Below are 14,346 nucleotides of genomic sequence, written 5' to 3'. Positions count from 1 at the left end.
GGTTTTACGCCGCTTTTAGCAATATTCCGGCAATATCACGGCAGGGGGCACCAGAAATTGGCTTCACACATTGTACCCATGTTGGGAATTGAATCCGGGTCTTCGGCGTGACGAGCGAACGCTTTAACCACTAGGCTACCCGTCCAACCCCCGCAGGGAGGAACCTGAAAGCCGACATGGACATCCCATTGACAAATCGGCCCACAAAACTCATGCTTGTCATAAGAAGCGACTAACGGGATCGGGTGGACAGGCTCGCTGACTTGGTTGATGCATGTCATCGTATCCCAATTGCGTGGATCGATGATCATGGTGTCCATCACTGGACTGTCTGGTCCAGACTCGATTATCTACAGACCGCCGTCATATAGCTGGAATATTGCTGTGTGCAGCTTTAAACAACAAACAAACCTCACTACTACTGTGAGCGAGTGGGTGTGTGAGTGAGTAGGTGAGATAGTGAGTGTATAAGTTTATTGTGTTATATCACGACGTGTCAAGCTCATTTGGTGTCAAATCTACCATCACACAAACTGAACACACAAACACCGGATGGCGCTATGGACGACTTGGCGACTTGTGGCGCCTGCAATACTTGGATATCTGTGCCCATATCTGAACGAAATAAGCGTCATGTCTTAAAGTATCATTTTTATTATATGAAAAGATCATATTTTACATACATAAACATCACATATTTATATTTTAACAAGTATTATTTTACTCAGAACGACCGATAGGCAGGTACCACAATATTTGCAAAATATGGAAAATAATGGGAAATATCAATTTACGAGCAAAAGTAGATGTACACCGACCCTATGGGCAGGAACGGAAGAGACACACACTCGGTCAGTGATACCTACGTTATATACCAGCTTACTTTGGAATCAGCTGCAGCAGCCTCATGCCAGGTCATAAAGGAACCCCCTGTCCACCCCCCTCCCGTGGCCGAACCAAGGCTTGAGACGAAGTCACTTGGCACGGATTATCGTCAATATATTGAAGCAACAAAGTGTGAGAGGTGCACATCTCCTAAAGAAGGGCGAGAATGAGACGTATACATGTGATGGCTGCAGGGTAGTGCAACCTTGATGAGGTAATGGTTGACACCGATATATATGATATAGCCAATGACATTGTAGTCAAATTGTACATCTACCCAAGGCAAATGTCTGTGTTGATATGTAGAAGGAAACACACACAAAGAGCGCAGGGAGCACCGTTCAGCACTTTTAATAAACACTTTCTAGATTGATATATGGGTTGGAAACACACCACAGATGTATTAACCAATCTCCTTAAAATCAGATCTAAGTTCTGGCTGCCGCTTCGTTTAGCGATCTGATTTTAATGAGATTGATGTAATAACGTACTTGCAACTATTCCAATTTGATAACTGATCATTTGACTACAAATAGTGCTCCACACATTCAAGATTATTTTATTACTTGGTTTAGAGTTGTTACTCAAAGGCCTGCGGGTTGTTGGTCAAATTAATAATATAAATTAAATTGAAAATAGTATATGTATTAATGTGTCCTTAGTCTTTAAGTGTAATTACACCAGGCTGGAATTAAAACAAAAGGAAGAAATAGAAAAAAAGTCACAATTATTTTTTATGGTATAGTTCAAGAAGTCAAATCGCAATTGTATTTCCAATTCTGGTTTACCGATATCGTATAATTGCAATATGCATACAGAGGAAATTAAGTTAACCAACCATTTTAATTTCAGTCAACATTTATGAAATGTGGGATGAGGGGATCCTTCAAGCAAGTAATTAAAAATACCTAGAAATATCCACATAGACAGCTTTGGCACCCGTCTCAATTAGAAGTAATGCTTCATTGAATCCTCCCACAACAAACGGTTCAGCAATAATTGAGAAACAATATGTATAGATATGATCTGGACATACATCACCCTCCTACATCTGCACCATTCACTGTGATACCTTCGTCATCCACTGTTACACCGCCACCGGCGCAAGATAGGATTGACTACAAAGAGAACTCAGTAATACCCACTGGGTAAAGCCGCTCATGCATAGCTGGAGGGAATATTCGCCTCCCATAAGAAAGTACAAAACGGAATCACAGTAGAGAATATTGTCTGTATTACCTCTCCGGAAAATGGACTATCCATCAGAATTTTCCGTTAGAAATGTGTTTGTCCCGGTATTTGAACACGGAATATATAATTCATGTATACACAATGGGAACTGAAAGGTGTAACACCCACCAGCCAGGTAGACACCCCTTTGTCACAACATTTGGGCCATAGAAGAAGGCCTTGTTTCAAAAATCAATGAAAGTTAACCGAGGTACATTATTTTTTAGAAACATAAAAAAACTCTTGACTTTAAGGAAACAGCTATAACATTTTTTAGCATTGCAGTGTAATGGTTGCAGGTAATTGTAGCCATTGGTCCGGTTTAATTTTGAGCCAAGATAACAATCACAGTGAGTGAGTATGGTTTTACACTGCTCTTAGCAATATTCCAGCAATATCACGGCGGGGACACCAGAAATGGGCTTCACACATTGTACCCTTGAGGGGAATCGAACCCGAATATTCCCGACAAGCGAACGCTTTAACCACAAGGCTACCCCACCGCCCCTAATCACAACGACACTATAGCAGTACATTGGACACTTTACAACCTCGCAGTGTCCATTGATGAGTCGACGCAATGCGAGGGCTCAGATTGTTATCACCGTGATATGATATCGAGGGTCCCTGTGCTTGAGCGAAATTGTATCCTGGTAAAACGGTTGTTCTATGCATTGCTGAATATATAATTAATGTTTTTATACAATAAACTTCCTGAAGATATAAGTCCTTATTTCCGATAATTTCAGTTAAAACATTACTGCTGTTTCTTTACGGGTATTGTAGTACTGACGATGGTCGATCAGACACTTGCTGGTCATAGTCCGGTGACTGGGCCACACACTGTGTCTTTCCCGGGGTTCCGTATCTCTCAACCCGAAGGCCAGCTGATGGTTGACTCTGATCCTTATACTCGACTCTAACAGAGTCACGTGACTGAGAAGAGGGGCATTCTGGGAAGTAGTTGTACGGAAGGAGAGTGAAGCCCATATGAGAGCCAGCTGTAGGGGTGACAGGAAGGTCCTCGGTGTGTGGAATGTGATGGGCACCCATTGGGATCCAGAGCACGAGGTCCTAAAACAACATATACTCACATTTACATTTTGAATGGAATATCAATCACAGCATGACTCCAGACCAAACACAAATCAACCGCGTCCATTATCTTACATCAAAATTCGTTTTTTGTATGAGTGAGTGAGTTGGGTTTAACGCCGCTTTTAACAATATTCCAGTTATATTGCGTCGTGTCAGCGTAATGTGGGAGGAAAGCCCGAAGTGATGCAGGTCTCAGACGTTTACCACTTCGGTGAAACCCACGAGCACGGGTATGGTGCTGACAAACCTAGAAACATAATCGGGGCGAACCGGGATTCGAACCCACAATTATAGGTTTCCGGCGTGCCTAAGGGACGCAACTCTGCACAGCGAATCGCGGCGCCTTAGACGATTGGGCCACCCGTGCCCCCTTTTTTGTACGAAGAAAGTGTGGTCGAAACAGACCAACTTCACAAACTTAACTGTAACCTGAATATGACTACCTAAGTAACTTATTCACTATTTACCATTACTACAGGAAACCTAGACTAACATTATGTTGTCTTTATTTAAAAATATATATCTACAAAATATTAAATCCAAAGGGAGCCCAGAACAATGCTTAATTTCAGTCTTCCAAATCTAGACTTGAGTTGGATTACTTCCCTGGAGTCTGGGAGACAACCCACAGAAAACGGATCAAACAGTAACATATAATACGGTTGACTGTAACTTTAACGTGGTTGACTGTAGCTTTATTATGGTTGAATGAACTGCAAAAGTTATATCATGATCATGTTCATCAATGCTTTTGTGGCTGAGTTTGGTTAAAGCACTTTGAACAGTATTGCTGTGGAAGGAAAGCCCACACAGCGATGTGGGATTCAGGTGATTGCAACTTTGATAAAAACATTATGCACTTGTATAATACCATGCACAACCAAGTGCGACATCTTTGATGTCTGGGTCACCTATGGCCCTTCTATGCTTGAGCAAAGTAAGGCAGCCTATATGATTCTTTGATCGTTTTGTATCCCACCCGAGAAGCATCATAGCCAATTAGAACAATTATAATTGTGTTTCATAAATACAAAATAATGACTTCATCTGTGCATGAGCGTCTCACCTGGTCAACGATACTCTCATCATCAGCCAGAAATGACGTAAAGTTGACGGTAGGATCCAAGCTGTCGAACAAACCATACGGAGAACTTCCGTCTCGCTCATCCTCCTTGAACTGTGTGACCAGCAACTGGTGACGAGCCCAGGAGACGAGGATCTCATTCCCCTGATCCTCAGGCAGGAGCTGTTTGGCCATCCCACTCAGTTGAATCCTTGCGGGACAAAACGTCACGTACAACAGGCAATGTTTGAACATTCAACGTTTTCTTTAAAAAAAATGTTTTTTTTGCATGCGCATTGATTAAACTTTCTCTTTTATTCCCTAGATCAGCTTCTAAATGCAAGTACACGATAAAACAAATTATTTCTTCTATGGTGATCCTCACTGAATGATGTATTTCAATTTCTATGTGAATCATGTCTATTGCCAAAGGGATCTTAGGGCAGTTCATGGTGATAAGTTGATTATTAAAGTCACAAGTGTACATATGTGTAAAGGTCTGTACCTATTATACTTAACTAAGAAAGACAAACGTACCTGTATGCCTTTAGCTCTCCTTGGCTGCTGTTTCGTTGCTCATTGTGTATCACATGGTACATAGGGTTATCGAAGTTAAACTTGTAGGCAGCGGCCATCTCCGTCTCTTTCAGCCTCCTGTCAAATCGAATCTGGTTGTACCTTGAGCTTGGGTCATTTGTCGTCTGCTCGTTTCGGACTTCTTCTGCCGAGATGTCCAGGGTCTCATATCTGTTGCTGGTTCCATTAATGTCAATATCTGCCTTGAAGAGGAACATGTGGTGATGGATAGGTCCAAAGATGTTGTCTTGTAGTTTAAAGCCATATGGAGCCTCTTCTGGTGTGTGGAAAGCTGCGAAAATATACCCTGTGGACATCACGCGAACCTCCAGAGCTCCACTCTGATGAAATATGAAGTCAGTAACGTAATCATAGTTGTCTATCGTCAAAATACTCCGGAGAATCAGAACGTTGTCTGTCATTCCAGAGTAGAAAGCACCTTGAAATTTAGAATAGGAGAGATGGCGTCTGAGGGGTACACCACTATTCAACTCGAACAGACAGAAAGCCTTCTCCAGAACCACAGGTTCATCACTTGCGCCTTCGCCAATGTAGGCAGCATTAATGAATGTGCTTGTTTCGGGACAGTCAGCTCCTGGAACAAGAGACTGGGAGTGGGTGCCAAGCAAAACACCACTGTCGATGAAATCACCAGCTTGGACAGCTGGGTTATGGGCTCCATAGTAGACTGCTATTTCTTGCATTCCGATTTCATAGGCAATTCTTTCATCATTGAATCGGATATTGTATAGTTGTGGTCCAGACAGGGTGGACATTCTGAAGTCGAATTTCCACTGCATGTATTCAACACTGCGATGTTTCAAAGAGTATCGCTTACCATCTGGTTCGACCATTCTTGGAGCCCTTTTTGGCTCTCTGGGAACTGGTGCACCTCTTCTGTTCATTGAAGAGAACAGATTCCTGTCATCTCTGGGAAACGGTATTCTGGTTTTTGGTATGGATGTGGTATTGTACTGCAGGGCGAGATTATCAAGACTTGGATACTCCCTACCGGCGTAAAGGACTTTCTCGACACGGACAGATGAGTTAGCTGAATTAATATTAAAGAGAAATATGAGATCAAGGTTGTTGAGAGTAAAGTATTCCACAGAGTGGCTGGCGATGACCCACATCTTACGCACAGGCTGCTGCACGATCCGACTTCCAATTGGGACAGCATAAAAAGTAAGGCATGTATTCTCACAGGCGGTAAACGTTCCTCCGTAGCTTTCTCTCAAAAGAAGACTCAATGTGCTGTCAATCTCTCGAAACATATTGTCATAAAAAGAATTATATTCAACTTCTCCCAGAGGTCTGTAGGCATATGGAACGGGATTCTTACGGCGTGAGTTCGTATACAGCACATGTCTTGTAGGGTTAGGTAGGGGTCCAACTATGTATTCCTCTACAACGGGGGGACTTGCATCTCCCCTGAAGACAACTAGTCGAGCATTTCTGTCTGGCCTAGGACCTCTGCCAGCCATATATGCCAAAGCTTCTGCTTTCCTTGGTGGATGGAGGTCTGATGCGAAGATGTAGCTGTTCCTCACGGTAGCCGTTGATGGCCTGACAATGGTCATGTTTGTGAGTCCATACATGTAGTTCTGGATGGCCCTGAGTTCAATCACGGTCAAGTCATCGTACAACCCAGGATTCGCTGCTTCAGTTGTGTTAATGATGTTGCTGGTGCTGCTGGTGGTGCCGCTTGTGCTGCTGCTAGTTTGTCCACATACTGGGTAGGGTCCATTACCCTTGGAATCAGCACCATCTTTGAATTTCTGTCGGTTGTTGATTTCAAGTTCTCTTATCCACAGATAGAGGAGAATGAGAGATGAACAAACAAATACCCCTGTTAGTATTTTCCATCCACCGCCAGAGCCTACCCCCATTGTAAAGCCTGTGAAAGGAAAATGCAAATTTATGAAACCAGATGTTTACAGAAACTTTCAATGATATCAATGAGTTGCAACAATGTATTGTGGTTTTAGGTATGGGTAGATGCGCTATGCACATGTCAATATGTTAGATATTGGAACTTGGATATCATATCATTCACTTTTGACATACAGTTTTACATACACGTGTATGTTTGTGTCGCTTCATATGCATGTTCTTGTCCGGACGGAAGCCAGATTTGTAGTGCCAGTCCGCAGTGTACCATGAATACACCACTCAGACACAGTATACTGACTCCGAGCCAACCAGTCATTGTTTTAGCTTCTTAATGCCGAGTGCCAGACAGAGTAACAACAAGTACCATATTTTAACGTCTTTTAGTATGATGCGGCCGTGGATCGAACCACCGACCTTCCGCTCTCCTGACAGACGCTCTATCCACTCGACCACGGAGATCATAAATAAGTGTATGCATCTTTACAAAATGGATGCGCCTTAGAAACTGCCATTCCTCTTAACAACACGGATGTGCCTTAACAAAATGGATGCGCCTTAGCAACTGCCATTCCGCTTAACAACATGGATGCGCCTCAACAGCATAGATGCGCCTTAACAACTGCCATTCCGCTAAACAACATGGATGCGCCTTAACAACATGGATGCGCCTTAACAACACGGATTCGCCTTAGCAACATGGATGCGCCTTAACAACACGGATTCGCCTTAGCAACATGGATGCGCCTTAACAACACGGATTCGCCTTAGCAACACTGATTCGCCTTAGCAACATGGATACGCCTTAACAACATGGATGCGCCTTAACAACACGGATTCGCCTAAGCAACATGGATATGCCTTAACAACATAGATATGCCTTAACAACATGGATGCGCCTTAACAACACGGATTCGCCTTAGCAACATAGATATGCCTTAACAACATGGATGCGCCTTAACAACACGGATTCGCCTTAGCAACATGGATGCGCCTTAACAACATGGATTCGCCTTAGCAACAGGGATGCGCCTTAACAACATGGATGCGCCTTAACAACATGGGTGCGCCTTAACAACATGGGTGCGCCTTAACAACATGGATGCGCCTTAACAACATGGGTGCGCCTTAACAACATGGGTGCGCCGTAACAACATGGATGCGCCTTAACAACATGGATGCGCCTTAACAACATGAATGCGCCTTAACAACATGGATGCGCCTTAACAACATGAATGCGCCTTAACAACATGGATGCGCCTTAACAACATGAATGCGCCTTAACAACATGGATGCGCCTTAACAACATGAATGCGCCTTAACAACATGGATGCGCCTTAACAACATGGATGTGCCTTAACAACATGAATGCGCCTTAACAACATGGATGCGCCTTAACAACATGGATGCGCCTTAACAACATGAATGCGCCTTAACAACATGGGTGCGCCTTAACAACATGGATGTGCCTTAACAACATGAATGCGCCTTAACAACATGGATGCGCCTTAACAACATGGATGTGCCTTAACAACATGAATGCGCCTTCACAACATGGATGCGCCTTAACAACATGGATGTGCCTTAACAACATGAATGCGCCTTCACAACATGGATGTGCCTTAACAACATGAATGCGCCTTAACAACATGGATGTGCCTTAACAACATGGATGTGCCTTAACAACACGGATTCCCCTTTAAACATGGATGCGCCTGAACGTAATGGATCCATCATAACAACGGGGATGCAAAACAACATGATTCTCATTACCAATTTTGGAAGTGGGAAAAACTGTAAACGAAAATTTAAGAAGAATGATATTATATTGCATCGTCACTGTACTCTATTTAGTTTATTACAAAAATAGTAAAAAAATTAGATCACATATGGGCGAAGCATTGCACCGTTTCGTGATATAGAAATACACAATATGCAATGTTTTAGACACACAGATAACAGTTCATGGCATAGCGACCGGTTGGGCAGAATACGCCAATCTCTTCGCGCACACCTAGTATAATCACTAAATGATATTATTGATTTATAAACACATGCTTATAACATGGTTAGGGACGTATAACGGACTCCGGTTTAAGCAGATATTTCTCATACTTATAGAAATGGTTTTGTCGCTTTTATATACGACCAAAGATGAAACGAAACGGCGTTAAATGGTTTTATACTCGATCCCATTTTATGTCCCATCAAAAGAAATTCTTTTATCAAGGCGTTACAATTCATATCAACGGTGAACTGTCCATTCAAGTATACGCACAATGCTTGAAGTGTCTTCATGGTTGCTACCTTGTACCGGGTAGTATGAATGAAAATATACCCCAGTACAGAATGTAGCAGTCTCCAATTATTATAATATCATTAACATACTATTTCAATTGACCTTAAACAACCAACCAAACCAAGCGCAAAATGAAAAGAAAACAATTGAACCACTGGTTTTCAAACATTCGGAACAGTCCAGGGAAGAAGAAGAAAAATATAGCTCGGAGTTTATAGATTATATTTCATGGTGGAAACAGGGTCATTTGAGTTTCCTGTGTAACCAAAACCTAGTCTAGTAAAGGACGAGACATTTTGATAATTTTGTACTCTAACTAATGACAATTCTTTCAGATAACGTTGCCTTACACCTGGTGTCAATACTGATTTTCGGGGATCCATTTATATAATGTTCACCCCTATTTTACCTTTTCGCCCAATGGAATCTGTTTCGGCAGATAATAGAGGCTGATTATTCACTGGCGCTGACGTTTTATATTTACATCTATCGGGTGACGTATTCTTCCCTCGCTACATACTTATCGTTTTGAATAATTCCCACATATGGAGCCTGTTTCACTACAGAAATTGTGACTATCTATTCTACCAACTAGGGCCGTGTCATTATATGGCATTATGAAACCATATAGCGTTTTCCTGGACCACGTTTACATCAGCAGAATCTCACGAACCACTAAGATCCGATGTTATAAATGAAATGGAAACCGTGTAAAGTAGCATGTTTAAGTATTTATTTCGGCATCGTTCGCTATATTACTCACCTTGATCACAGAAACTTCCTCGTCAGTGCATACAGCGTGTCAGTGAACTGCTTGTCATAATCACAGCGCCCTTTACACGGCGAATGCCGTCTTTGTTGGTTTGTTGTGGTAACATAGGAGGACAGAAGGTATTTCTCGATCTGTTGTATGAGGACATTCAGTGTGGCTATGTACGTCCATACGTGAATGTGGTTGTGACATGATTGCCCGACTCACACTATTTGTATACAGGTCAACAAATATACAACGAACACAATATGATAGTTTTGTTGGTTTTATTAAGTACCTAAAAGCAAGGTTTTAAATATTTGTTTTCGCAGTCGAGGCAGCTCATTCTCTTCTTATTTTTCTCATTTATGAGTAAGCTATACATTCCTCATCAGAAATAAGTATAATTACCATAAAAGAATTCTGATCTCCTTTATGTATAGTATGTACTAACATGCAGGCAAAGGTCACTGTGATCACACACAGTCATTGATAACTGTTGATAACAATCGTGATGATATGGATATGGATCAATTACACTGTGAACAGACAATAGTTAATAATAATGCATAGATCAAAGATGACAGTGACGAACAGTTTATAGATGATAGTTATGAACAGATTATAGATGATAATGATGAACAGATTATAGATAATGATGATGAACGGATTATAGATGATAATGATAAACGGATTATAGATTATAATTGTGAACAGATTATAGATGATAATGGTGAACAGATTATAGATGATGATGATAAACAGATTATAGATGATGATGGTGATAAACAGATTATAGATGATGATGATGATGATGATGATGTACAGATCATAGATGATGATGATGATGATGATGATGATGATGAGCAGATTATAGATGATAATGATGAACAGATTACGGATGATAATGATAAACAGATGATGATGATGATGGTGATGACGATGATGATGATGAACAGATTATAGATGATAATGATGAACGGATTATAGATGATGAGTGAGTGAGTTTGGTTTTACGCCGCTTTTAGCAATATTCCAGCAATACCACGGCGGGGGACACCAGAAATGGGCTTCACACATATAGATGATGATGATGAACAGATTATTGATGATAATGATGAACAGATCATAGATGATGATGATGATGAACAGATTATAGATGATAATGGTGAACAGATTATAGATGATGATGAGGAACAGATTATAGATGATAATGATGAGCAGATCATAGATGATGATAAACAGATTATAGATGATGATGATGATGAACAGATTATAGATGATAATGGTGAACAGATTATAGATGATAATGAGGAACAGATTATAGATGATAATGATGAGTGGATTATAGATGATAATGATGAACAGAATATAGATGATGATGATGAGTGGATTATAGATGATAATGATGAACAGAATATAGATGATGATGATGATGAACAGATAATAGATGATAATGGTGAACAGATTATAGATGATGATGAGGAACAGATTATAGATGATAATGATCAACAGATTATAGATGATGATGATGATGATGTACAGATCATAGATGATGATGATGATGATGATGATGAGCAGATTATAGATGATAATGATGAACAGATTATGGATGATAATGATAAACAGATGATGATGATGATGGTGATGATGATGAACAGATTATAGATGATAATGATGAACGGATTATAGATGATGATGATGAACAGATTATAGATGATAATGATGAACAGATCATAGATGATGATGATGATCGATGATGATGATGATGATAAGTGAGTGTGAGTGAGTTGGGTTTAACGCCGCTTTTAACACTATTCCAGTCATATCACGGCGTGTCAGCGTAATGTGGGAGGAAAGCCCGAAGTGATGCAGGTCTCATACGGTTACCACTTCGGTGAAACACACGAGCACGGGTATGGTGCTGACAAACCTAGAAACATAATCGGGGCGAACCGGGATTCGAACCCACAATCATAGGTTTCTGGCGTGCCCAAGGGACGCAACTCTGCACAGCGAATTGCGGCGCGTTAGACGACTGGGCCCCCCGTGCGCCCCGATGATGATGATGATGATGATGATGATGATGATGATGATGATGATGATGAACAGAATATAGATGATGATGAACAGATTATAGATAATAATGATAAACAGATTATAGATGATGATGATGATGATGTACAGATCATAGATGATGATGATGATGATGATGATGATGATGATGATGATGAGCAGATAATAGATGATAATGATGAACAGATTACGGATGATAATGATAAACAGATGATGATGATGATGGTGATGATGATGAACAGATTATAGATGATAATGATGAACAGATTATAGATGATGATGATGAACAGATTATAGATGATAATGATGAACAGATCATAGATGATGATGATGATGATCGATGATGATGATGATGATAAGTGAGTGTGAGTGAGTTGGGTTTAACGCCGCTTTTAACACTATTCCAGTCATATCACGGCGTGTCAGCTTAATGTGGGAGGAAAGCCCGAAGTGATGCAGGTCTCAGACGGTTACCACTTCGGTGAAACACACGAGCACGGGTATGGTGCTGACAAACCTAGAAACATAATCGGGGCGAACCGGGATTCGAACCCACAATCATAGGTTTCTGGCGTGCCCAAGGGACGCAACTCTGCACAGCGAATTGCGGCGCCTTAGACGACTGGGCCCCCCGTGCGCCCCGATGATGATGATGATGATGATGATGATGATGATGATGAACAGAATATAGATGATGATGAACAGATTATAGATAATAATGATAAACAGATTATAGATGATGATGATGATGATGATGATGATGAACAGATTAAAGATGATAATGGTGAACAGATTATAGATGATGATGGTGAACAGATTATAGATGATGATGATGATAAACAGATTATAGATGATAATGATAAGCAGATTATAGATGATGATGATGAACAGATTAAAGATGATAATGGTGAACAGATTATAGATGATAATGATGAACAGATTATAGATGATGATGATAAACGGATTATAGATGATAATGATAAGCAGATTATAGATGATGATGATGAACAGATTATACATGATGATGATGATGATGATAATTATGAACAGATTATAGATGATGATGATAATGATGATGATGAACAGATTATAGATGATGATGATGATGATGATGATGAACATATTATAGATGATGATGATGATGATGATGATGATGATGATGATGGTGATGATGATGATGATGATGTTGATGATGAACAGATTATAGATGATAATGATAAACAGATTATAGATGAGTCAGGTGTCCACGCATCCCACTCGACCTCACCATGGCAAGGGAAGAGATATTCTACTTTGAGTCAGGTGTCCACTCATACCACACCAAGTCAGGCGTCCACTCATACCACACCAAGTCAGGTGTCTACTCATACCACACCAAGTCAGGTGTCTACTCATACTACACCAAGTCAGGCGTCCACTCATACCACACCAAGTCAGGCGTCCACTCATACTACACCAAGTCAGGTGTCTACTCATACTACACCAAGTCAGGTATCTACTCATACCACACCAAGTCAGGTGTCTACTCATACCACACCAAGTCAGGTGTCTACTCATGCCACACCAAGTCAGGTGTCTACTCATACCACACCAAGTCAGGCGTCCACTCATACTACACCAAGTCAGGTGTCTACTCATACTACACCAAGTCAGGTGTCTACTCATACTACACCAAGTCAGGTATCTACTCATACCACACCAAGTCAGGTGTCTACTCATACCACACCAAGTCAGGTGTCTACTCATGCCACACCAAGTCAGGCGTCCACTCATACCACACCAAGTCAGGCGTCCACTCATACTACACCAAGTCAGGTGTCTACTCATACTACACCAAGTCAGGTATCTACTCATACCACACCAAGTCAGGTGTCTACTCATCCCACACCAAGTCAGGCGTCCACTCATACCACACCAAGTCAGGTGTCTACTCATACCACACCAAGTCAGGCGTCTACTCATACCACACCAAGTCAGGTGTCTACTCATACCACACCAAGTCAGGTGTCTACTCATACTACACCAAGTCAGGTGTCTACTCATACCACACCAAGTCAGGCGTCCACTCATACCACACCAAGTCAGGTGTCTACTCATACCACACCAAGTCAGGCGTCCACTCATACCACACCAAGTCAGGTGTCTACTCATACCATGCTAAGCCAGTGTTTCAAGGGTAATTAACAACGGATGCTGGACGGTTTCTAACTTTCTTGTCATAGTCTGGCGTTTGAGCAACGCACGTCATATTTCCAGGATTATCGTATCTTTCAAACTTTAGACCTTCCTGGTCTGGTTTTATCCTTGTATTCAACCCTTATCGAATCACGTGACTGAGAAGAGGGGCATTCTGGGAAGTAGTTGTACGGAAGGAGAGTAAAGCCCAAATGAGAGCCTGCTGTAGGGGTGACAGGTAGGTCCTCGCAGTGTGGAATGTGATGGGTACCCATTGGGATCCAAAGCACAAGGTCCTGCAAA

General features: G+C 41.4%; 3 protein-coding genes across 3 annotated transcripts; 2 read left to right on the top strand and 1 right to left on the bottom strand.

Annotated features, from left to right (window-relative positions):
• Nucleotides 1-1,220: 1,220 nt before the first annotated feature.
• LOC124146804 (putative amine oxidase [copper-containing]) lies at nucleotides 1,221-9,892 on the bottom strand. The gene is made up of 4 exons (XM_046517260.2): nucleotides 9,805-9,892; nucleotides 4,814-6,749; nucleotides 4,280-4,487; nucleotides 1,221-3,189 (listed from the first exon to the last, which is right to left on the bottom strand). The coding sequence occupies exons 2-4, from the start codon at nucleotides 6,739-6,741 to the stop codon at nucleotides 2,887-2,889; spliced, it is 2,439 nt and encodes an 812-aa protein (XP_046373216.2). The 5' UTR covers nucleotides 6,742-6,749; nucleotides 9,805-9,892; the 3' UTR covers nucleotides 1,221-2,886.
• On the top strand, nucleotides 8,448-13,079 carry LOC124146835 (prostatic spermine-binding protein-like). Its single transcript, XM_048381129.1, has 4 exons — nucleotides 8,448-8,526; nucleotides 10,925-11,331; nucleotides 12,637-12,775; nucleotides 13,069-13,079. Exons 1-4 carry the CDS (start codon nucleotides 8,448-8,450, stop codon nucleotides 13,077-13,079), a joined length of 636 nt encoding a protein of 211 aa, XP_048237086.1.
• A 57-nt stretch (nucleotides 13,080-13,136) lies between these two features.
• LOC124146834 lies at nucleotides 13,137-14,048 on the top strand. Its single transcript, XM_046517316.2, has one exon. It carries the CDS (start codon nucleotides 13,137-13,139, stop codon nucleotides 14,046-14,048), a length of 912 nt encoding a protein of 303 aa, XP_046373272.2.
• Nucleotides 14,049-14,346: the final 298 nt, after the last annotated feature.

Source organism: Haliotis rufescens, unplaced genomic scaffold (assembly GCF_023055435.1).
Source record: "Haliotis rufescens isolate VD_foot unplaced genomic scaffold, xgHalRufe1.0.p SCAF_1, whole genome shotgun sequence".
Lineage (NCBI taxonomy): Eukaryota > Metazoa > Mollusca > Gastropoda > Lepetellida > Haliotidae > Haliotis > Haliotis rufescens.
The sequence above is the reverse complement of the archived record's forward strand: the minus strand, read 5'-3'. Positions and strand labels throughout refer to the sequence as shown.